General features: G+C 45.2%; 2 pseudogenes and 1 gene segment (V, D, J or C); all 3 read right to left on the reverse strand.

Annotated features, from left to right (window-relative positions):
* Window positions 1-354: 354 nt before the first annotated feature.
* Window positions 355-7921, reverse strand: LOC146336138 (Ig lambda-1 chain C region pseudogene; annotated as a pseudogene). Its single transcript, XR_014785671.1, has 3 exons — window positions 7835-7921; window positions 4825-4897; window positions 355-887 (listed from the first exon to the last, which is right to left on the reverse strand). The product of XR_014785671.1 is annotated as an Ig lambda-1 chain C region pseudogene (transcript).
* A 1253-nt stretch (window positions 7922-9174) lies between these two features.
* Window positions 9175-16733, reverse strand: LOC146336139 (immunoglobulin lambda constant 6 pseudogene; annotated as a pseudogene). The gene is made up of 3 exons (XR_014785672.1): window positions 16555-16733; window positions 13635-13687; window positions 9175-9707 (listed from the first exon to the last, which is right to left on the reverse strand). The product of XR_014785672.1 is annotated as an immunoglobulin lambda constant 6 pseudogene (transcript).
* Window positions 16734-17976: 1243 nt separating this feature from the next.
* On the reverse strand, window positions 17977-22581 carry LOC146336140 (Ig lambda-1 chain C region-like). The segment is given in 2 exon segments: window positions 17977-18515; window positions 22335-22581. Coding segments are annotated over 2 exon segments (396 nt in total).
* Between the last annotated feature and the right edge of the window lie 1638 nt (window positions 22582-24219).

The following is a 24219-nucleotide window of genomic DNA, read 5'->3' on the forward strand; positions in this document are numbered from 1 at the left end:
CTTCCTGAAAGCATTCGTGGCCGGTCCCTGAGATCCCTGAGATCTCGAGTCTGCCTTCTCCACTACGCAGGACAATTGATAGACCCAAGGATCATGCAAGTATCTGTGTGACCGAGTACATGCAGTGAATTCAATTCAGCACACCCATTTCAACCCAGTGAAAAATCTAGATTCAGCGGATCTCATTGAGAACCAAGGGGGTCACCTAATGACTTGCACAGCTCAACCATCTTGCATGAGAGCTAACTGAACACTGTTTGAAGCAAGATGCTGGATTAGAAAGGCCCAGTTGGGTGTGATCCAGCAGGACTCTTCTTATGTTCTTAAGTACCTTGGTCGAGAAAGAGCCCCAGTGAAATATGTCAAATTTTATTACTCTGCTAATACTGGAAGCAAGCATACAAGGTGTGTGGGTCCGGGGAGTGGGGCAACATACAAGAGATATCGGTATTATTCAGTCAGACTAGCATTGGGAGGAAAGAAGAGAATGAATTTGTGCCCATGGAGGAAGGACACTTTCTTCCTGGTGGCTGGAGGGATACGGGCCACCCTTGAGTCACCCAATCTTTAAGAACACTCCATTCTGTTCACCGACTTTGTGATGCTCTTTCCTTCGTGCGTCACCTGGCAGCTGTACGTCTCATGGTCTGCCCAGCCTGCCTCAGTCAGGGTCAGGTAACTGCTGGCCATGTACTTGCCATCCTTTTTGGCGGGTTTGGTGGTCTCCACTCCCGAGGAGATCGCACTGCCATCAGCCTGCCAGCTGACTTCTATGGTACCCGGATAAAAGCCATCTATCAGACAGACCAAGGTGGCTGTCTTTTTGGCCTTGAGCTCTTCCTGGGATGGAGGGTAGAGTACCACGGAAGGCGAGGCTGTTGGCTGACCTGGAAGAGAGCAGAGATTTTCTTAAGTGCCTGAGCGAAACAGTAAAGTGCCTCTGCAGAATATTACAGACGCGTACATTGGCAAATCTGTATGACTTAACTCTGGATCTCACCCATGGATTTAACCCGGACATTGCCATGGACAGAACTTCTTACGTATGACCTTAAGCATCAGCCAGACTTTCTACGTCAGGCTATTACACCAGCCCTGCGGGGGTATTTGAGATTTATGCAAGTGTGAACATTTGGAATTCAGCTGATGATTGAGGGTTTGGGCTATTTTTCTTCAGGGTTTCATCGTGGAACTAAGGCAACATTTTCAATAGAATGTGCCTTGGCACGGTAACGTCTTCCGGCAAGTCCTCAAAACCAGCCTCCACTATTCTTCTTGCAGAAGTCTCTGTGAACTAGTGGGAACTTTTGGCTTTGCTGCCAATACAGTCCCAATTCTTGGAAAGTTCTTGGATCCAGTGTTTGTCATAATGAGAGCCAACCCAATGAAATCAATGGGTCTAAAGTGACTCATTAGCTGAAGTCCCATTCATTTCAAAGCAGGTTCTCTACGTATGATGTAATATGCATCCAAGCCATGGCATTTACACAGGCAGCCCTCCCAGGGGTATCTGTGCTGTATCCCTGACCCGCCTTGTCCCATGTTCATACATTCTTAGAATCATAGAATAGTAGGGTTGGAAGGGGCCTACAAGGCCCAATTAGAAAATTCCAATTAGAAAAGGTCTTTAGTCCATGTGAACAAATGTTAATTAATTCAGAAATACAGGGGCTCCTGGCAAGTAGGTTAGGCCCAAACATCTTTTATATTAGCTCTTGTGGCATTGGATATCTCAGCAATGAACTGGTAAATTAGATCGAGCATAAATTTGGGAGTGTGGTAGTGGCCCACCTCTACCTGAGAGGGTGACGGCATGTGTGGCCTGTACCATTTCAGAATGCAGGTGGGGCAGCACAGGGTGCAATGGTCCCCCACCCTCCAACACAAAGAAACGCCTCCATCTTAGATGTTCACCTCTCCGGGTGAAGGACAGGCTAGAGCTCTTCTCCCTGGCTTCTGTTTTTCTCTACACATGGCATTTCTGTTGTATGGAGGAGCATTGCACCATGTGAGCCCTGACACACAGTCCAAAACTGCTAAGAAGACACTGTCCAGCCCCCTCAGTGGGATGTCAGCCTTCATTTCACCAGAGAACCTGGCAATTCTAGGATGGATATGGATATGGAGGAGGGTCATTTAATCCCACCACTTAACCCTCACCCCAACCCTAATCCCAACCCTAATCCGAGATATAAAATATCTCAGTGCTCCAATTAACTCGAGGGTCATCTGCGCATATATCCCCACCCCATTTTGATTTTGTACATGTATTCTAGACAAGGTGGAGTAATGGTAAATGAGAAAGAGTTCAGTTGCAATCAGAAAAATAATCCAGGTGACATCGACACACTAACTGCTTCCAGGTCCAGAGGGACAGCGGTCAGCATTGGTGGCTCTAGGCCATGGTCACTTATGCCACAAGGAACCTGCTAGTCCTTAAGGTTCTGCAAGACTTCGTGGTAGATAATTGTGCGAATGCATCTTCAGGCGGATGGATACCTGCATACACAATCTTCTGAAGAAGGAAAAGAGCAGCGCAGAGGAATCTGACTTATGCATAGATCTTTGGTCTACGTGGTTCAGTATTCAGTGTTTGGCAGAGCCCCTCCACGTTTTCTGACAAGGGTCTTTCTCACCACAACATGGAGATGCCAAGCATTGAACTTGGGACCTTTTGCATGTACAGCTGATGCTCTACCACTGAGATACATCGTTTGCCAGATGCTCACCTTTGTAAATCTGCCCTCATTGTATTTCTGGAGGAAATTCAAAGCAGTTTTTTTTTGTTGTTGTTTAAATTCAACGGTAGTTACACAAAGGAAAGGGAAGAACAACCCCGGAATACTAAATGTGCCAGAATGGTTGGCCATAATGTTAAAGAGATATTCTGTGGTATCGACAAGCCTGACATTCCAGTGGGAAACAAGCCCTACAACCATCAGAACTTCCTGATGATCATGTAAGGCAGCAACGCTCAACCTCTTTGTGCCATGCAGTCTCTCTCACCTCAGTAAGACCACATTACTAGGCTTTTCCTGAGGGGCCCGGATTCTGCGGACTTGCAGACCAGTTGTTTTACTCCCTGGATTTTTATGGAAACGTTGTCACAGAAAAATATGTAAAAGCATAATAAAAAACCCTGTCCAAAAATGTGCATTTTCCCCATAGGCTAAAGCATGAAAATGCCAGGGGGGGGGGGGATTTGCGCTTTTTTCCAAATGTGAATTCATGAATTCTTGAAAGTGCGAATTCCCACAAATGTGAATTTACGCAACTTTGTGAAACTTGAAAAAATCTGATTCTGTCAATGAAGAGACGATGGAATGAAAGGCACCTGTCAATCCATGAAATCTCCAATTGATGTATACTAGTGTAATGCAATAAATTTAACTGGAACCCCCAGAGGTAAAACCGACAGCATGCAGGAGACCTGGATGACTGGATGTCCCAGCATTATAAAACAAACAAACAAACAAACAAACAGCTGGGAGATCCAATTTTCCTGGGAAGAGCAGTACTGAAGGAAAAGATATTTAATGGTTCCTACCCCTGCTGCTTTCCTCAGCTATTCTGCCCTTACATCGCAATCCTATGCATGCACTGAGAAGTAAGTCCCTCTGAGTTCAATAGGATGTACTCCCAGCTAAGTGTTTATACAATTGCACCCTGAGTCCATTATTAGCTGCACTGGGGGAAAAAATGGGCATGATAGAGACAGGGGATTATTTTTCTCAGCGGGGCTAATACAACATTTGGGGTAGAAAAGACCTCCTTGATGAGAAGCACGGTCTGGTGCCCACAAAAGCTGATCTACCATCAAATCAAACAAAAACATCAGGAGATGCAGTTTCCTGCATCAGATGTATCCTGGCCCTGTGATGCCTGGTGGATTGCAGCTTTCTGCTACCATTCTTGGAACACTCATTCCAAATGTCATTCAGAAAGTTGACCTCAAATTTATGTATTTATATATTAACTGCATTTATATCCTGCCTCCCCCCCCCACTCTTGCAAGGAACCCAAGGCAGCTTGCATTATCATCCTCCACTCCATTTTATCCTCACAACAACAACCCTGTGAGGTAGGCTGGGCTGTGAGTCGGTGACTGGCCCAATGTCACCCAGGGAGCTTCCTTGGCCGAATGGGGACTAGAACCCAGATCTCCCGGCTCCCAGTTCAACACTCGCGACACTACACCACACTGGCTCTCCAACTACACCACACACTTGCATTTCACAAAGACCTGTGTCTACCAAAATAAACATGGAACCTCTTGGTTTTAGAAAAAAATAGAGAGAGAGCCTGTTGCTCTGGATTGCCCACCTATCAAACAATGTATCACTTGAATAGACCTTGTTCCATTATTCTAGCAGGAAGCACAATTACGAAATCACAATATTAGAAGGCGCCATTAAAAAAAATCCTGAGCACTGTCCCAGGTCCATAAGTTGTGTTGACTGTGTGAAGACGCCAAAACGTGAATGTATTTGTGAGCTACATTTTCTATCGTCCTATAAAATTATTTCAGAATTTGAGTTTGGAGATTTTCAAACAATGACACATTGAATTACACAGCAAGAAAAAATATCTTTTTTTCCATCAATAAACTCTCTAATATCCCCTGAGGAGAGGGAAGAGACATGTAAGGTGGCATTGGAACACCCTGCTCCAGCTATGATAAACGTTTCGGTTGATCATCCCAGATTAAGCAACAGAACCCCCAAGGTCAACTTGAAGGAAGAGAAAGAAAAGAGGGCAAAAATGATGAAATGTTACACAATGTTCACAGAGAAGAAAAGGGACACAATAAATTCAGTGACTTACTAATGACAGTCAGCCGGGTTCCTCCTCCGAAGATATACCACAGTGACACACAGCTGTACAAAAACCTGCCCCACTTCACATCAGAGACCAGTTATCCACACTTATCCCACATGGAAACAGAGCGACAACCCCTGTTGCTCCCTTTAGGATGAAGCATTTCCCATTTCCACAGAAACTGTAGGCAAGGGAGTATTTTTGGAAGAATACAGTTACTGCAGTCTAGTTCATCTTTGGGCAAAGAAGGGGAAGGTTCTTTTGGTGATCTATAAGCATCTCAGTTCTTTACCGTGATCCTATGCGCCATGGTCCATTTCCAAATGGAGGAAGTATGGCAGAAGATCCCTTTTTTCATTATAGCGTGAGCTACATAGGAGAGGGAGTGAAATGGTGGCAATGGTTCATCCAGTCTAGTAGAAGATGGATATGTCTCTGAGCAGAGAAGTCATAGGTGATGTGGTAGACAGAGAAGCCTTTGTCTATGCTCAGATAATTTCTGATAATGTAAACCCGCTGCACCAGACTGTTCCCTTGACTGTAAATATGAGCTTCCCTGAGTAGCTGTTGGTATGTCTCAAACGTTAGAGAATTCAGTGCTAATTGACTTAAGAAATGAACTGCTTGCTTGGATGTGGTGGGATAGCAATGAAATTGCCTGACAACGGGATTCACGGTGAAATCTAGGCTTCCAGAAATGCATTGTTCTGTACTGGCGTGGACGATGGTCATGTTGTTAAGAATGGTGCCGAATGAATGTTAACTATGCAGATGCTGCTTGGGAAATGTTTCCTTCATCTGAAGACCTTCTCTGACCCTGGTCATAGCAAGGGGTGGGCAATCCTGGCCTCCGGATGATTTGACCTACCACTCTCATCAGCCCAGTTTCATAGAATCATAGAATAGTAGGGTTGGAGGGGCCTACAAGGCCATCGAGACCAACCCCCTGCTCAATGCAGGAATCCAGAGCATCCCTGACTGACAGCTGTCCAGCCTCGTCTTGAATGCCTCCAGTGTGGGAGAGCCCACTACCTCCCTAGGTCATTGGTTCCATTGTCTTCCATATGTATGTATGTGTGTGTGTATGTATGTATGTATTACATGCATATCCCTCCTTTTTCCACTTTAAGGAACCCAAGAGACACAGAACATGGCATTTCAACACCCTGCTATGGCTACGGTGAAAAGTTCAGTGGATTCGTCAACAGAAATGCTGAGGTCAATTCAAAGGCAGAGAAAGGAAAGACGGCAAAAATGATGGAAATGTAAAAATCTTGTGACAGAGAAGGAAAAGGACGTGAACAAATGAGTGACTTACCAGTGACAGTCAGATGGGTTCCTGCTCCAAACACCCCCCACAGTGACACACCACTCTACAAAAACCTGCCCCACATCACAGCATAGAATGGACCCACACTTCATGTAGATACGGGAATGGTCATTCAGTAATTTGACCTCAATTCACATGGTAATAAATCTGCAATGACCAAATAGAATTTGGGAACTCCTGCTGCTTTTCATTTTAGTAGGTCAGGAGCTGGATTCTTTGCATTGCCAACTTATTAAACAGCACGCCACTTTAATAGGCACTTTTATGTTATTGCAGTTAGGGTGTCCCATAATGGAAACACACCATTACACGTTCTGAACAAAAACAAATCCAGTCCTCTGCGTGAAGCCAAGTTGACTATGCAGGCATACCTGGCTCAGCGCGAATTCCCTTCTCTGATACCTTTGAATCTACCAATGTAGCCACAAAAGAGATTCTTCAAACAATGTCACATTAAGTTAGAGACAGAAAAGGGATGTTTTCTTTTATAAGTATGTTTTCCAATGTCCTTGGAGAAGGGGGATGTAAAACGGGATTTTCCGCCTTACTCTTGCATGGATTGAAATTCAGTTCGTATTAAAGGAGCATCCTATATGGAGTGAGGGAAACCCTGAGGTGAAGGCAGAGATGGAAAAGAATGGGGAAATGACGGGAATGTTAAAATATTGTCATAGGGAAGGAAAGGAACATGAGAAGTTTAGTGACTTACCAGTGACAGTCAGTTGGGTTCCTCCACCGAAGACAGCCCACAGTGACTCAGAGCTGTACAAAAACCACAGTGTCTTCACAGCAGAAAATGCTCATTGACACCTGTCAGAGAAAGATCAGCGATACCCATTCCGTATGGGAATAGAGTGGGAAAGCAGACAACCACTGTTGGTTTCCTTAAGATGACACACTTCCCATTGCCAAATACTCTGTAGTGAACGGTCTCTTTTGCAAGAGAAACAATGCCCTTATCTGGTTAATTTCTGGGCAGAGCAGAGGAAGGTCCTCTTGGCTTTCTCCATAAGTCTCCCAGGTCTTTCAAGTCATTGGACTGTCTATGGTCCATTTCTAGATGGAGGAAGCAATACAGAAGATCTCCCCTTTTCATGATAGCTTGAGCCATATAGGAGGCACACAGACGGGGTGCTAATGGCTTCTCCCGTCCTGTAGATGCAGAATGCGTTTTTCAGAAGAGGTTTTAGAGCAGACATTGTAGGCAATGAGGCTTTGTCCATGCTCAGTTTCTTATAAATTAAACTCAATGCACTGAACTGTTCCTTTGAGTGTCAATCTGAACTTCCCTGGTCAGCTGGTGGTATGTCTCCACTGCTAGAAAAATCCCCTGTGATTGATTAAGAATTTCACACTTGGGTTGCATGAGGAGGTCTAACAGTGAATTTCGTTTCACATGGAATTCATGGTGAAGTACATGGTTCCACAAAGGCCTAGGCCTTGGACAATGTCTATGTTTGAACGAGCTGAAAATGTTACCCATGGAATGCTGACTATGTAATACTGTCTGGAAACGGTTCCCTTCGTATGGAGAGCTGTCCCTACTTTGGCCAAGGCAAGGGTGGCCCATCTGGTGCCATCCTGATGTTTTGACCTGCCACCCTCCTCAGCCCTAGGCAGTCCAGCCAGTGCAGAGGGATCAGAAGCGGTGTGGCCAAAATATCTGGAGGGTCACATGTTGCCCACCTGTGCGTAGCTCTGTCCACTATTGATGGGGATAGCTTCCACGTGAGGGTTGGCCAGTGGCTCCAAGATACTGTATGGCACTGACATAATGAGAACCCTTCCACGCTAGACTCCAGAAAGAGTTGCTGGCCACCGCTCCATTACACAACCATACTGGGCATTAGTCGTCACATGGAGTGGCCTGCTTGTAACGACTGGAAGCCTGTGCTCTGATCTGACGTGGGGTACGTTCAGTCAGGGCAAGATCATACGCAACTGGAAGTGTCTTGGTGATGTTCCCTCTTCCACACTTGTTGTCATGAATGACCTCTACCATTTGCCATGTGGACAGATTTATTTTTGGCCATAGAGTGTAACCCTCATACTATGGTGTGGTGTGATATGATGGAATAGGATAGGCACTGTGGACACTACTCAGGTTTCCTTGATTTGAGGGTGAGAAGTGGTAGGAAGTGAGTGAGTGAGTGAGTGAGTGAGCAAAGAAACGTTCAACTTAACATCAGGAGCTCAGCCATTCTGAAGTTTGCTTATCTGTTTGTTTTGCTCATCTGCTTGTTGCACTTATGTTCCAGGAAGAAACGGGGGAAGCAAGGATGGTTCCCCAGCAACCAGACATGCTGCTTCCCCTAGTTTCCTGTTTCCACGTACACGTTGGCCTCATGTGGGAATGGAATCAGAATCGAGACACCAGTGGCTAGCGCCTAAACCCTTGTAGTGGGAGAACATCAGGATTATGTGTCGGTGACAGATGTATTCACATATGGGTCAGATTTGGATTGGGATTTGCCAACCAGTCGAGCTTAATTTCCATAGATGGCTATGGTGTCATGGTTGTAGGCTTCCCAGAAACATTGATGGCTGGTCCCTGTGAGAAAGTGGACATTGGACTAAGGGGACATTTGGTCTGATCCAGTTGGCCGCAACTTACATTCATAGATAACCACTGGAGCGGAATTTCCTACATTGCTCTCCAGCCGTGTTGTAGACTTCCTGAAAGCATTCGTGGCCGGTCCCTGAGATCCCTGAGATCTCGAGTCTGCCTTCTCCACTACGCAGGACAATTGATAGACCCAAGGATCATGCAAGTATCTGTGTGACCGAGTACATGCAGTGAATTCAATTCAGCACACCCATTTCAACCCAGTGAAAAATCTAGATTCAGCGGATCTCATTGAGAACCAAGGGGGTCACCTAATGACTTGCACAGCTCAACCATCTTGCATGAGAGCTAACTGAACACTGTTTGAAGCAAGATGCTGGATTAGAAAGGCCCAGTTGGGTGTGATCCAGCAGGACTCTTCTTATGTTCTTAAGTACCTTGGTCAAGAAAGAGCCCCAGTGAAATATGTCAAATTTTATTACTCTGCTAATACTGGAAGCAAGCATACAAGGTGTGTGGGTCCGGGGAGTGGGGCAACATACAAGAGATATCGGTATTATTCAGTCAGACTAGCATTGGGAGGAAAGAAGAGAATGAATTTGTGCCCATGGAGGAAGGACACTTTCTTCCTGGTGGCTGGAGGGATACGGGCCACCCTTGAGTCACCCAATCTTTAAGAACACTCCATTCTGTTCACCGACTTTGTGATGCTCTTTCCTTCGTGCGTCACCTGGCAGCTGTACGTCTCATGGTCTGCCCAGCCTGCCTCAGTCAGGGTCAGGTAACTGCTGGCCATGTACTTGCCATCCTTTTTGGCGGGTTTGGTGGTCTCCACTCCCGAGGAGATCGCACTGCCATCAGCCTGCCAGCTGACTTCTATGGTACCCGGATAAAAGCCATCTATCAGACAGACCAAGGTGGCTGTCTTTTTGGCCTTGAGCTCTTCCTGGGATGGAGGGTAGAGTACCACGGAAGGCGAGGCTGTTGGCTGACCTGGAAGAGAGCAGAGATTTTCTTAAGTGCCTGAGCGAAACAGTAAAGTGCCTCTGCAGAATATTACAGACGCGTACATTGGCAAATCTGTATGACTTAACTCTGGATCTCACCCATGGATTTAACCCGGACATTGCCATGGACAGAACTTCTTACGTATGACCTTAAGCATCAGACAGACTTTCTACGTCAGGCTATTACACCAGCCCTGCGGGGGTATTTGAGATTTATGCAAGTGTGAACATTTGGAATTCAGCTGATGATTGAGGGTTTGGGCTATTTTTCTTCAGGGTTTCATCGTGGAACTAAGACAACATTTTCAATAGAATGTGCCTTGGCACGGTAACGTCTTCCGGCAAGTCCTCAAAACCAGCCTCCACTATTCTTCTTGCAGAAGTCTCTGTGAACTAGTGGGAACTTTTGGCTTTGCTGCCAATACAGTCCCAATTCTTGGAAAGTTCTTGGATCCAGTGTTTGTCATAATGAGAGCCAACCCAATGAAATCAATGGGTCTAAAGTGACTCATTAGCTGAAGTCCCATTCATTTCAAAGCAGGTTCTCTACGTATGATGTAATATGCATCCAAGCCATGGCATTTACACAGGCAGCCCTCCCAGGGGTATCTGTGCTGTATCCCTGACCCGCCTTGTCCCATGTTCATACATTCTTAGAATCATAGAATAGTAGGGTTGGAAGGGGCCTACAAGGCCCAATTAGAAAATTCCAATTAGAAAAGGTCTTTAGTCCATGTGAACAAATGTTAATTAATTCAGAAATACAGGGGCTCCTGGCAAGTAGGTTAGGCCCAAACATCTTTTATATTAGCTCTTGTGGCATTGGATATCTCAGCAATGAACTGGTAAATTAGATCGAGCATAAATTTGGGAGTGTGGTAGTGGCCCACCTCTACCTGAGAGGGTGACGGCATGTGTGGCCTGTACCATTTCAGAATGCAGGTGGGGCAGCACAGGGTGCAATGGTCCCCCACCCTCCAACACAAAGAAACGCCTCCATCTTAGATGTTCACCTCTCCGGGTGAAGGACAGGCTAGAGCTCTTCTCCCTGGCTTCTGTTTTTCTCTACACATGGCATTTCTGTTGTATGGAGGAGCATTGCACCATGTGAGCCCTGACACACAGTCCAAAACTGCTAAGAAGACACTGTCCAGCCCCCTCAGTGGGATGTCAGCCTTCATTTCACCAGAGAACCTGGCAATTCTAGGATGGATATGGATATGGAGGAGGGTCATTTAATCCCACCACTTAACCCTCACCCCAACCCTAATCCCAACCCTAATCCGAGATATAAAATATCTCAGTGCTCCAATTAACTCGAGGGTCATCTGCGCATATATCCCCACCCCATTTTGATTTTGTACATGTATTCTAGACAAGGTGGAGTAATGGTAAATGAGAAAGAGTTCAGTTGCAATCAGAAAAATAATCCAGGTGACATCGACACACTAACTGCTTCCAGGTCCAGAGGGACAGCGGTCAGCATTGGTGGCTCTAGGCCATGGTCACTTATGCCACAAGGAACCTGCTAGTCCTTAAGGTTCTGCAAGACTTCGTGGTAGATAATTGTGCGAATGCATCTTCAGGCGGATGGATACCTGCATACACAATCTTCTGAAGAAGGAAAAGAGCAGCGCAGAGGAATCTGACTTATGCATAGATCTTTGGTCTACGTGGTTCAGTATTCAGTGTTTGGCAGAGCCCCTCCACGTTTTCCGACAAGGGTCTTTCTCACCACAACATGGAGATGCCAAGCATTGAACTTGGGACCTTTTGCATGTACAGCTGATGCTCTACCACTGAGATACATCGTTTGCCAGATGCTCACCTTTGTAAATCTGCCCTCATTGTATTTCTGGAGGAAATTCAAAGCAGTTTTTTTTGTTTGTTTGTTTAAATTCAACGGTAGTTACACAAAGGAAAGTGAAGAACAACCCCGGAATACTAAATGTGCCAGAATGGTTGGCCATAATGTTAAAGAGATATTCTGTGGTATCGACAAGCCTGACATTCCAGTGGGAAACAAGCCCTACAACCATCAGAACTTCCTGATGATCATGTAAGGCAGCAACGCTCAACCTCTTTGTGCCATGCAGTCTCTCTCACCTCAGTAAGACCACATTACTAGGCTTTTCCTGAGGGGCCCGGATTCTGCGGACTTGCAGACCAGTTGTTTTACTCCCTGGATTTTTATGGAAACGTTGTCACAGAAAAATATGTAAAAGCATAATAAAAAACCCTGTCCAAAAATGTGCATTTTCCCCATAGGCTAAAGCATGAAAATGCCAGGGGGGGGGGGATTTGCGCTTTTTTCCAAATGTGAATTCATGAATTCTTGAAAGTGCGAATTCCCACAAATGTGAATTTACGCAACTTTGTGAAACTTGAAAAAATCTGATTCTGTCAATGAAGAGACGATGGAATGAAAGGCACCTGTCAATCCATGAAATCTCCAATTGATGTATACTAGTGCAATGCAATAAATTTAACTGGAACCCCCAGAGGTAAAACCGACAGCATGCAGGAGACCTGGATGACTGGATGTCCCAGCATTATAAAACAAACAAACAAACAAACAAACAGCTGGGAGATCCAATTTTCCTGGGAAGAGCAGTACTGAAGGAAAAGATATTTAACGGTTCCTACCCCTGCTGCTTTCCTCAGCTATTCTGCCCTTACATCGCAATCCTATGCATGCACTGAGAAGTAAGTCCCTCTGAGTTCAATAGGATGTACTCCCAGCTAAGTGTTTATACAATTGCACCCTGAGTCCATTATTAGCTGCACTGGGGGAAAAAATGGGCATGATAGAGACAGGGGATTATTTTTCTCAGCGGGGCTAATACAACATTTGGGGTAGAAAAGACCTCCTTGATGAGAAGCACGGTCTGGTGCCCACAAAAGCTGATCTACCATCAAATCAAACAAAAACATCAGGAGATGCAGTTTCCTGCATCAGATGTATCCTGGCCCTGTGATGCCTGGTGGATTGCAGCTTTCTGCTACCATTCTTGGAACACTCATTCCAAATGTCATTCAGAAAGTTGACCTCAAATTTATGTATTTATATATTAACTGCATTTATATCCTGCTTCCCCCCCCCCCACTCTTGCAAGGAACCCAAGGCAGCTTGCATTATCATCCTCCACTCCATTTTATCCTCACAACAACAACCCTATGAGGTAGGCTGGGCTGTGAGTCGGTGACTGGCCCAATGTCACCCAGGGAGCTTCCTTGGCCGAATGGGGACTAGAACCCAGATCTCCCGGCTCCCAGTTCAACACTCGCGACACTACACCACACTGGCTCTCCAACTACACCACACACTTGCATTTCACAAAGACCTGTGTCTACCAAAATAAACATGGAACCTCTTGGTTTTAGAAAAAAATAGAGAGAGAGCCTGTTGCTCTGGATTGCCCACCTATCAAACAATGTATCACTTGAATAGACCTTGTTCCATTATTCTAGCAGGAAGCACAATTACGAAATCACAATATTAGAAGGCGCCATTAAAAAAAATCCCAGGTCCATAAGTTGTGTTGACTGTGTGAAGACGCCAAAACGTGAATGTATTTGTGAGCTACATTTTCTATCGTCCTATAAAATTATTTCAGAATTTGAGTTTGGAGATGTTCAAACAATGCTACATTGAATTACACAGCAAGAAAAAATATCTTTTTTTCCATCAATAAACTCTCTAATATCCCCTGAGGAGAGGGAAGAGACATGTAAGGTGGCATTGGAACACCCTGCTCCAGCTATGATAAACGTTTCGGTTGATCATCCCAGATTAAGCAACAGAACCCCCAAGGTCAACTTGAAGGAAGAGAAAGAAAAGAGGGCAAAAATGATGAAATGTTACACAATGTTCACAGAGAAGAAAAGGGACACAATAAATTCAGTGACTTACCAGTGACAGTCAGCCGGGTTCCACTTCCGAAGATAAACCACAGTGACACACAGCTGTACAAAAACCTGCCCCACTTCACATCAGAGACCAGTTATCCACACTTATCCCACATGGAAACAGAGCGACAACCCCTGTTGCTCCCTTTAGGATGAAGCATTTCCCATTTCCACAGAAACTGTAGGCAAGGGAGTATTTTTGGAAGAATACAGTTACTGCAGTCTAGTTCATCTTTGGGCAAAGAAGGGGAAGGTTCTTTTGGTGATCTATAAGCATCTCAGTTCTTTACCGTGATCCTATGCGCCATGGTCCATTTCCAAATGGAGGAAGTATGGCAGAAGAGATCCCTTTTTTCATTATAGCGTGAGCTACATAGGAGAGGGAGTGAAATGGTGGCAATGGTTCATCCAGTCTAGTAGAAGATGGATATGTCTCTGAGCAGAGAAGTCATAGGTGATGTGGTAGACAGAGAAGCCTTTGTCTATGCTCAGATAATTTCTGATAATGTAAACCCACTGCACCAGACTGTTCCCTTGACTGTAAATATGAGCTTCCCTGAGTAGCTGTTGGTATGTCTCAAACGTTAGAGAATTCAGTGCTAATTGACTTAAGAAATGAACTGCTTGCTTGGATGTGGTGGGATAGCAATGAAATTGCCTGACAACGGGATTCACGGTGAAATCTAGGCTTCCAGAAATGCATTGTTCTGTACTGGCGTGGACGATGGTCATGTTGTTAAGAATGGTGCCGAATGAATGTTAACTATGCAGATGCTGCTTGGGAAATGTTTCCTTCATCTGAAGACCTTCTCTGACCCTGGTCATAGCAAGGGGTGGGCAATCCTGGCCTCCGGATGATTTGACCTACCACTCTCATCAGCCCAATTTCATAGAATCATAGAATAGTAGGGTTGGAGGGGCCTACAAGGCCATCGAGACCAACCCCCTGCTCAATGCAGGAATCCAGAGCATCCCTGACTGACAGCTGTCCAGCCTCGTCTTGAATGCCTCCAGTGTGGGAGAGCCCACTACCTCCCTAGGTCATTGGTTCCATTGTCTTCCATATGTATGTATGTGTGTGTGTATGTATGTATGTATTACATGCATATCCCTCCTTTTTCCACTTTAAGGAACCCAAGAGACACAGAACATGGCATTTCAACACCCTGCTATGGCTACGGTGAAAAGTTCAGTGGATTCGTCAACAGAAATGCTGAGGTCAATTCAAAGGCAGAGAAAGGAAAGACGGCAAAAATGATGGAAATGTAAAAATCTTGTGACAGAGAAGGAAAAGGACGTGAACAAATGAGTGACTTACCAGTGACAGTCAGATGGGTTCCTGCTCCAAACACCCCCCACAGTGACACACCACTCTACAAAAACCTGCCCCACATCACAGCATAGAATGGACCCACACTTCATGTAGATACGGGAATGGTCATTCAGTAATTTGACCTCAATTCACATGGTAATAAATCTGCAATGACCAAATAGAATTTGGGAACTCCTGCTGTTTTTCATTTTAGTAGGTCAGGAGCTGGATTCTTTGCATTGCCAACTTATCAAACAGCACGCCACTTTAATAGGCACTTTTATGTTATTACAGTTAGGGTGTCCCATAATGGAAACACACCATTACACGTTCTGAACAAAAACAAATCCAGTCCTCTGCGTGAAGCCAAGTTGACTATGCAGACATACCTGGCTCAGCGCGAATTCCCTTCTCTGATACCTTTGAATCTACCAATGTAGCCACAAAAGAGATTCTTCAAACAATGTCACATTAAGTTAGAGACAGAAAAGGGATGTTTTCTTTTATAAGTATGTTTTCCAATGTCCTTGGAGAAGGGGGATGTAAAACGGGATTTTCCGCCTTACTCTTGCATGGATTGAAATTCAGTTCGTATTAAAGGAGCATCCTATATGGAGTGAGGGAAACCCTGAGGTGAAGGCAGAGATGGAAAAGAATGGGGAAATGACGGGAATGTTAAAATATTGTCATAGGGAAGGAAAGGAACATGAGAAGTTTAGTGACTTACCAGTGACAGTCAGTTGGGTTCCTCCACCGAAGACAGGCCACAGTGACTCACAGCTGTACAAAAACCACAGTGTCTTCACAGCAGAAAATGCTCATTGACACCTGTCAGAGAAAGATCGGCGATACCCATTCCGTATGGGAATAGAGTGGGATAGCAGGCAACCACTGTTGGTTTCCTTAAGATGACACACTTCCCATTGCCAAATACTCTGTAGTGAACGGTCTCTTTTGCAAGAGAAACCATGTCCTTATCTGGTTAATGTCTGGGCAGAGCAGAGGAAGGTCCTTTTGGCTTTCTCCATAAGTCTCCCAGGTCTTTCAAGTCACTGGACTGTCTATGGTCCATTTCTAAATGGAGGAAGCAGTACAGAAGATCTCCCCTTTTCATGATAGCTTGAGCCATATAGGAGGCACACAGAAGGGGTGCTAATGGCTTCTCCCGTCCTGTAGATGCAGAATGCATTTCTCAGAAGAGGTTTTAGAGCAGACATTGTAGGCAATGAGGCTTTGTCCATGCTCAGTTTCTTATAAATTAAACTCAATGCACTGAACTGTTCCTTTGAGTGTCAATCTGAACTTCCCTGGTCAGCTGGTGGTATGTCTCCACTGCTAGAAAAATCCCCTGTGATTGATTAAGAATTTCACACTTGGGTTGCATGAGGAAGTCTAACAGTGAATTTCGTTTCACATGGAATTCATGGTGAAGTACATGGTTCCACAAAGGCCTAGGCCTTGGACAATGTCTATGTTTGAACGAGCTGAAAATGTTACCCATGGAATGCTGACTATGTAATACTGTCTGGAAACGGTTCCCTTCGTATGGAGAGCTGTCCCTACTTTGGCCAAGGCAAGGGTGGCCCATCTGGTGCCATCCTGATGTTTTGACCTGCCACCCTCCTCAGCCCTAGGCAGTCCAGCCAGTGCAGAGGGATCAGAAGCGGTGTGGCCAAAACCTCTGGAGGGCCACATGTTGCCCACTTGTGCGTAGCTCTGTCCACTATTGATGGGGATAGCTTCCACGTGAGGGTTGGCCAGTGGCTCCAAGATACTGTATGGCACTGACATAATGAGAACCCTTCCACGCTAGGCTCCAGAAAGAGTTGCTGGCCACCTCTCCATTACACAACCATACTGGGCATTAGTCGTCACATGGAGTGGCCTGCTTGTAACGACTGGAAGCCTGTGCTCTGATCTGACGTGGGGTACGTTCAGTCAGGGCAAGATCATACGCAACTGGAAGTGTCTTGGTGATGTTCCCTCTTCCACACTTGTTGTCATGAATGACCTCTACCATTTGCCATGTGGACAGATTTATTTTTGGCCATAGAGTGCAACCCTCATACTATGGTGTGGTGTGATATGATGGAATAGGATAGGCACTGTGGACACTACTCAGGTTTCCCTGATTTGGGGGTGAGAAGTGGTAGGAAGTGAGTGAGTGAGTGAGTGAGCAAAGAAACGTTCAACTTAACATCAGGAGCTCAGCCATTCTGAAGTTTGCTTATCTGTTTGTTTTGCTCATCTGCTTGTTGCACTTATGTTCCAGGAAGAAACGGGGGAAGCAAGGATGGTTCCCCAGCAACCAGACATGCTGCTTCCCCTAGTTTCCTGTTTCCACGTACACGTTGGCCTCATGTGGGAATGGAATCAGAATCGAGACACCAGTGGCTAGCGCCTAAACCCTTGTAGTGGGAGAACATCAGGATTATGTGTCGGTGACAGATGTATTCACATATGGGTCAGATTTGGATTGGGATTTGCCAACCAGTCGAGCTTAATTTCCATAGATGGCTATGGTGTCATGGTTGTAGGCTTCCCAGAAACATTGATGGCTGGTCCCTGTGAGAAAGTGGACATTGGACTAAGGGGACATTTGGTCTGATCCAGTTGGCCGCAACTTACATTCATAGATGACCACTGGAGCGGAATTTCCTACATTGCTCTCCAGCCGTGTTGTAGACTTCCTGAAAGCATTCGTGGCCGGTCCCTGAGATCCCTGAGATCTCGAGTCTGCCTTCTCCACTACGCAGGACAATTGATAGACCCAAGGATCATGCAAGTATCTGTGTGACCGAGTACATGCAGTGAATTCAATTCAGCACACCCATTTCAACCCAGTGAAAAATCTAGATTCAGCGGATCTCATTGAGAACCAAGGGGGTCACCTAATGACTTGCACAGCTCAACCATCTTGCATGAGAGCTAACTGAACACTGTTTGAAGCAAGATGCTGGATTAGAAAGGCCCAGTTGGGTGTGATCCAGCAGGACTCTTCTTATGTTCTTAAGTACCTTGGTCAAGAAAGAGCCCCAGTGAAATATGTCAAATTTTATTACTCTGCTAATACTGGAAGCAAGCATACAAGGTGTGTGGGTCCAGGGAGTGGGGCAACATACAAGAGATATCGGTATTATTCAGTCAGACTAGCATTGGGAGGAAAGAAGAGAATGAATTTGTGCCCATGGAGGAAGGACACTTTCTTCCTGGTGGCTGGAGGGATACGGGCCACCCTTGAGTCACCCAATCTTTAAGAACACTCCATTCTGTTCACCGACTTTGTGATGCTCTTTCCTTCGTGCGTCACCTGGCAGCTGTACGTCTCATGGTCTGCCCAGCCTGCCTCAGTCAGGGTCAGGTAACTGCTGGCCATGTACTTGCCATCCTTTTTGGCGGGTTTGGTGGTCTCCACTCCCGAGGAGATTGCACTGCCATCAGCCTGCCAGCTGAGTTCTATGGTACCCGGATAAAAGCCATCTATCAGACAGACCAAGGTGGCTTTCTGTTTGGTCTTGAGCTCTTCCTGGGATGGAGGGAAGAGGAGCACAGAAGGCGAGACTGTTGGCTGACCTGGAAGAGAGGGGAAACCTTGTTCAAAGTCTATATGGCAAATGAAAGACCTGATACTGCACTGATGAAAGACCTGATGCTGCACTGATGAAATGCTGTCCATGAAATCCTATCATTACAATCAGATCCTAAGAATTTCTGCCATGGATATAACCCCTCAACAGGACCGTTTTTGTCAGCAAAATATCAGAAGACAGGCTGTTACATCAGCGATGCAGGGACAGTAAAGGTCTGATGTAGACCGATATGACGCTGTAGGAAAGTTTAGCATGGAGGTTTTGAAGGAAGTTGAGTACTATCTCCCTTCAGGTTCTCATTCTGAAAAGAAAACAGAGGACTCGATAGCAGGGGTGGGCAGAAGGTAGATCTTCAGATGTTTAGGACTTCAACTGCCAGAAGCCCCTGCCACATTTTCTTAAGTGGCTAGGTGAAATGGTAACATTTATCTGCAGGATATGAATGACTGGTACATTGGCAAATTCCTAGGAGTAACTCTGGATCTTACCCATGGATTTCACTCAGCCATTCCTCTGGACAGAACTTCTGACGTATGTCCTTCAGTGTCAGCCAAACCTCACAAGATGGGCTGATCGCAAACATTAGCCCTGCTAGGACTTTACAGATTTGTGCACGAAAAAATATGAACATGCATGAAATCTTGGAAGTGGGGCATTGAGTTCAACGTTTGGGCTATTTTCCTGCAGGATTTCACCCTGGAACGTAAACCAAATAGAACATGCTCTGACGTGGTAACATCTTCCAAGGCATCCTCAAACCTCACTGCTGTTTCTAGATGGAGTCCACCAAAGATTCCTCTTTGTGAAGCTGCTACGAAATACTGGGTAGTTTTGGCCCTGCTAACAATACCCTTGAGTTCTTTGAACTGGCTCAGATCCAGTTTTTGTCATACGTAGAGCCATAATCGATGAGTCACGTTAGACCCACTGATTTCACTGGCTCTTCCTGAAGTATGATGTCATATGGATCCAACCCATGGAGTGGGATCCACAGGAATCCCATCCACAAGCCGCTATCCTCTATTTGTCACCCACCTTGTCCACTGTCTATGCATTATGAGATTAGGACATTTGTATATACCAAAGGTTATTTAGCAGTTCAGAAACACAGGGCTTCCTGTAAAAAAACCGTAGACCCAAACATTTCTTAAAGCATTAATTGCCATGACAGAGGCTTTTTCCGCCATGAAAGTACCCAACCCACTCATAAGTAGAGTCTTCATGTTGGAGTGATGCATTGGCCTCCTTCTCACGGAAGGTGGTGAACGTGCCTCTCCTCTCTGCACCATTTCTGAGTACAGGTGGGAAAGCACAGGGTGCAAAGTTTCAGTCCACACCCAATCAGTTCTCTCCATATCAGAAGCTCATACACCAGGAGGAAGGCTAGAGCTCTGCTCCCTGGCTTCAAAGACTTTCTGTAGAGGGAATTTGTTTTCTGTGTGGGAACATTCCATCATGTGACCCCCCGCATACAGCGAAAACACAGTGAAATTATTTCCATGGGAAGTCCACCTTCATTTCACCAGAAAATCTGAGAAATCTAGTATGGATGTGTACAACAGGGGGGGGGGTCATTTAATCCCACCACTTCACCCTAACCACAACCGTAGCCCTCACCCCAAACCTGACCCTAATCCTAATCCAAGGTATGACATATTTAAGTGCCCCAGTTAACTCTGGACTTGTTCATATCCAGCTGCTTCCCCATTTGAATTGAGAAAGTGTTCAGGTGCAATCAGGGAACAACAACGCCCATGGAACAACATCACAGAAATTGCCTCCAGTTCCAGAGGCAAACAAGCCACTTGTTTGAGTGGTGAAGCAAAACGTCCAGAGCATCTTGTGACACTGTGAAGACTAACAGGTTTACTGTGGAGCTGGCATTAGCAGTCCATGGTCACGTATTCCAGATCAAACCTGCCAGTCTTTAAGGTGCCATAGACACTTTACTAGTTCATCGCATTGATAGATGGCCTGGCAAACAACCATTTGGAGAAGAACAGTATCAGTTCAGAGGAAGTGGTGTGACACAAACCCAGACCTTTCGTCCATCTAACTCATGTCTACTGAAATGGTCAGTGGCTGCCCAGTGTACTGGACAGGACGTTTTCCCAGCCATATGCAGAGATGCCAAGGCCTGAACCTGGAAGATTAGGCATGGAAAGGAGGAGCTCTACCCTTGAGCTACATCCCTTTCTTCATAGTCCCCTTTTGCATCAGTCCTGCTCTTAATTCTGGAGAAAATGCATACCAGAACCTGTCTGTCTGTCTGTCTGTCTGTCTGTCTGTCTGTCTCCATCCATCCGTCCATCCATCCATCTTTCATCTATCTATCATCACTAGCTCTACCTATCTATCATTCATATATCTCTATCTCTATCTCTATCTCTATCTCTATCTCTATCTCTATCTCTATCCCTATCTATCTATATCTACACACACACAAACACACACACAAACACACACACACACACACATAAAAAGAACAACCATGTGATGGACAGATACAATACGGAAGGAAGTCTCCCTAGGTCCAGAGCTTTGTTTCAAATAAACTAACTGGAATCAACATAGAAGGATGCCATCTGAAATTTATGTTTCCAAAGAAGTCTGGTAGATTTCAATGAGACCACGTCTAGGTAAAACAGAGATGAGGAAGAGACATATGTTTGAATGTCCACTGAATGTCCCATTTTTAAAAATTGAGTCAGCCGGAGTGGGCTCCAGTTTTCATGCCAGGAGCAGTTTTGAGGGAGCAGATGTTGTATCCTTTTTCCCATTGCTATTTTCCTATCTCTTCTGTCCTTATATTGTAATCCTCCGCATAACTACTGAGAGGAACCTCTCACTGAATTAAACAGGACTGAATCCCAGGTCACTGTGCATATTATTTCCAAATTACTCTATTCTTCGCTGCACTGGAGAAGAAAATGCTCTTATGATAGAAGTACTGCATTTTTCCACAGTGGGTGGTAATAGATAGTTTGTGTTTAGGGGATAGAAATCCACCTGACCCAATGTTTGGATCGAAAGAGGAGCCAGATAAGGCTGATTTCTAATCCAATCAATTCCAATAAAAATATCAAGAGATGCAGTTCCAGCTCTCCTGCATTAGGTCTGTCTTCTGCCTGTGATACATGGCGGATGGCAGGTTTCTGGTGCAATGGTCAGAACATTCACTCCTAATGTTGTTCTGCAAGATCACCTCAAACTGCATTTTCATAGATCTGTGTTGGGCAAAAAACATTTGAACTTCTTCATGTTTTGATAGGAAAGGGGGAGCAGCTTGCTCTCAATTGGCAACTTAGCTAGCAACATTTCACTTTAATAGACTCTCTTATGCTATTCTAGTGGGAAGCCCAAATACAGAATTAAAAAAATCAGAATTTCCCAAAACATTCCAATCTACCTCCATCCATGACCGGAAGCCAGGTTTAATACCTGGAGTCACCCCACTTTGATTCCATTTCTGTTCTGTGGTTTGTATCCACCAGTATATGGATGTCAGAGTTGGAGTTTAGCCACAAAAGGGACATTCAAATAATGTCACCTGAAGTTAAACCAAGAGAAAGACTTCTTTCCCCCATTAATACGATTTCTAATATCCTCAAAGGAGAGGGAAGAGACACAGAACATGGCATTTCAACACCCTGCTATGGCTATGGTGAAAAGTTCAGTGGATTCGTCAACAGAAATGCTGAGGTCAATTCAAAGGCAGAGAAAGGAAAGACGGCAAAAATGATGGAAATGTAAAAATCTTGTGACAGAGAAGGAAAAGGACGTGAACAAATGAGTGACTTACCGGTAACAGTCAAATGGGTTCCTGCTCCAAACACCCACCACAGTGACACACCACTGTACAAAAACCTGCCCCACATCACAGCATAGAATGGACCCACACTTCATGTAGATACGGGAATGGTCATTCAGTAATTTGACCTCAATTCACATGGTAATAAATCTGCAATGACCAAATAGAATTTGGGAACTCCTGCTGCTTTTCATTTTAGTAGGTCAGGAGCTGGGTTCTTTGCATTGCCAACTTATCAAACAGCACGCCACTTTAATAGGCACTTTTATGTTATTACAGTTAGGGTGTCCCATAATGGAAACACACCATTACACGTTCTGAACAAAAACAAATCCAGTCCTCTGCGTGAAGCCAAGTTGACTATGCAGACATACCTGGCTCAGCGCGAATTCCCTTCTCTGATACCTTTGAATCTACCAATGTAGCCACAAAAGAGATTCTTCAAACAATGTCACATTAAGTTAGAGACAGAAAAGGGATGTTTTCTTTTATAAGTATGTTTTCCAATGTCCTTGGAGAAGGGGGATGTAAAACGGGATTTTCCGCCTTACTCTTGCATGGATTGAAATTCAGTTCGTATTAAAGGAGCATCCTATATGGAGTGAGGGAAACCCTGAGGTGAAGGCAGAGATGGAAAAGAATGGGGAAATGATGGGAATGTTAAAATATTGTCATAGGGAAGGAAAGGAACATGAGAAGTTTAGTGACTTACCAGTGACAGTCAGTTGGGTTCCTCCACCGAAGACAGCCCACAGTGACTCAGAGCTGTACAAAAACCACAGTGTCTTCACAGCAGAAAATGCTCATTGACACCTGTCAGAGAAAGATCAGCGATACCCATTCCGTATGGGAATAGAGTGGGAAAGCAGACAACCACTGTTGGTTTCCTTAAGATGACACACTTCCCATTGCCAAATACTCTGTAGTGAACGGTCTCTTTTGCAAGAGAAACAATGCCCTTATCTGGTTAATTTCTGGGCAGAGCAGAGGAAGGTCCTCTTGGCTTTCTCCATAAGTCTCCCAGGTCTTTCAAGTCATTGGACTGTCTATGGTCCATTTCTAGATGGAGGAAGCAATACAGAAGATCTCCCCTTTTCATGATAGCTTGAGCCATATAGGAGGCACACAGACGGGGTGCTAATGGCTTCTCCCGTCCTGTAGATGCAGAATGCGTTTCTCAGAAGAGGTTTTAGAGCAGACATTGTAGGCAATGAGGCTTTGTCCATGCTCAGTTTCTTATAAATTAAACTCAATGCACTGAACTGTTCCTTTGAGTGTCAATCTGAACTTCCCTGGTCAGCTGGTGGTATGTCTCCACTGCTAGAAAAATCCCCTGTGATTGATTAAGAATTTCACACTTGTGTTGCATGAGGAGGTCTAACAGTGAATTTCGTTTCACATGGAATTCATGGTGAAGTACATGGTTCCACAAAGGCCTAGGCCTTGGACAATGTCTATGTTTGAACGAGCTGAAAATGTTACCCATGGAATGCTGACTATGTAATACTGTCTGGAAACGGTTCCCTTCGTATGGAGAGCTGTCCCTACTTTGGCCAAGGCAAGGGTGGCCCATCTGGTGCCATCCTGATGTTTTGACTTGCCACCCTCCTCAGCCCTAGGCATTCCAGCCAGTGGAGAGGGATCAGAAGCGGTGTGGCCAAAATCTCTGGAGGGCCACATGTTGCCCACCTGTGCGTAGCTCCGTCCACTATTGATGGGGATAGCTTCCACATGAGGGTTGGCCAGTGGCTCCAAGATACTGTATGGCACTGACATAATGAGAACCCTTCCAGGCTAGGCTCCAGAAAGAGTTGCTGGCCACCGCTCCATTACACAACCATACTGGGCATTAGTCGTCACATGGAGTGGCCTGCTT

The sequence above is a fragment of the Heloderma suspectum genome, chromosome 13 (assembly GCF_057233095.1).
Source record: "Heloderma suspectum isolate Gila_16-S chromosome 13, 16-S_ref, whole genome shotgun sequence".
Lineage (NCBI taxonomy): Eukaryota > Metazoa > Chordata > Lepidosauria > Squamata > Helodermatidae > Heloderma > Heloderma suspectum.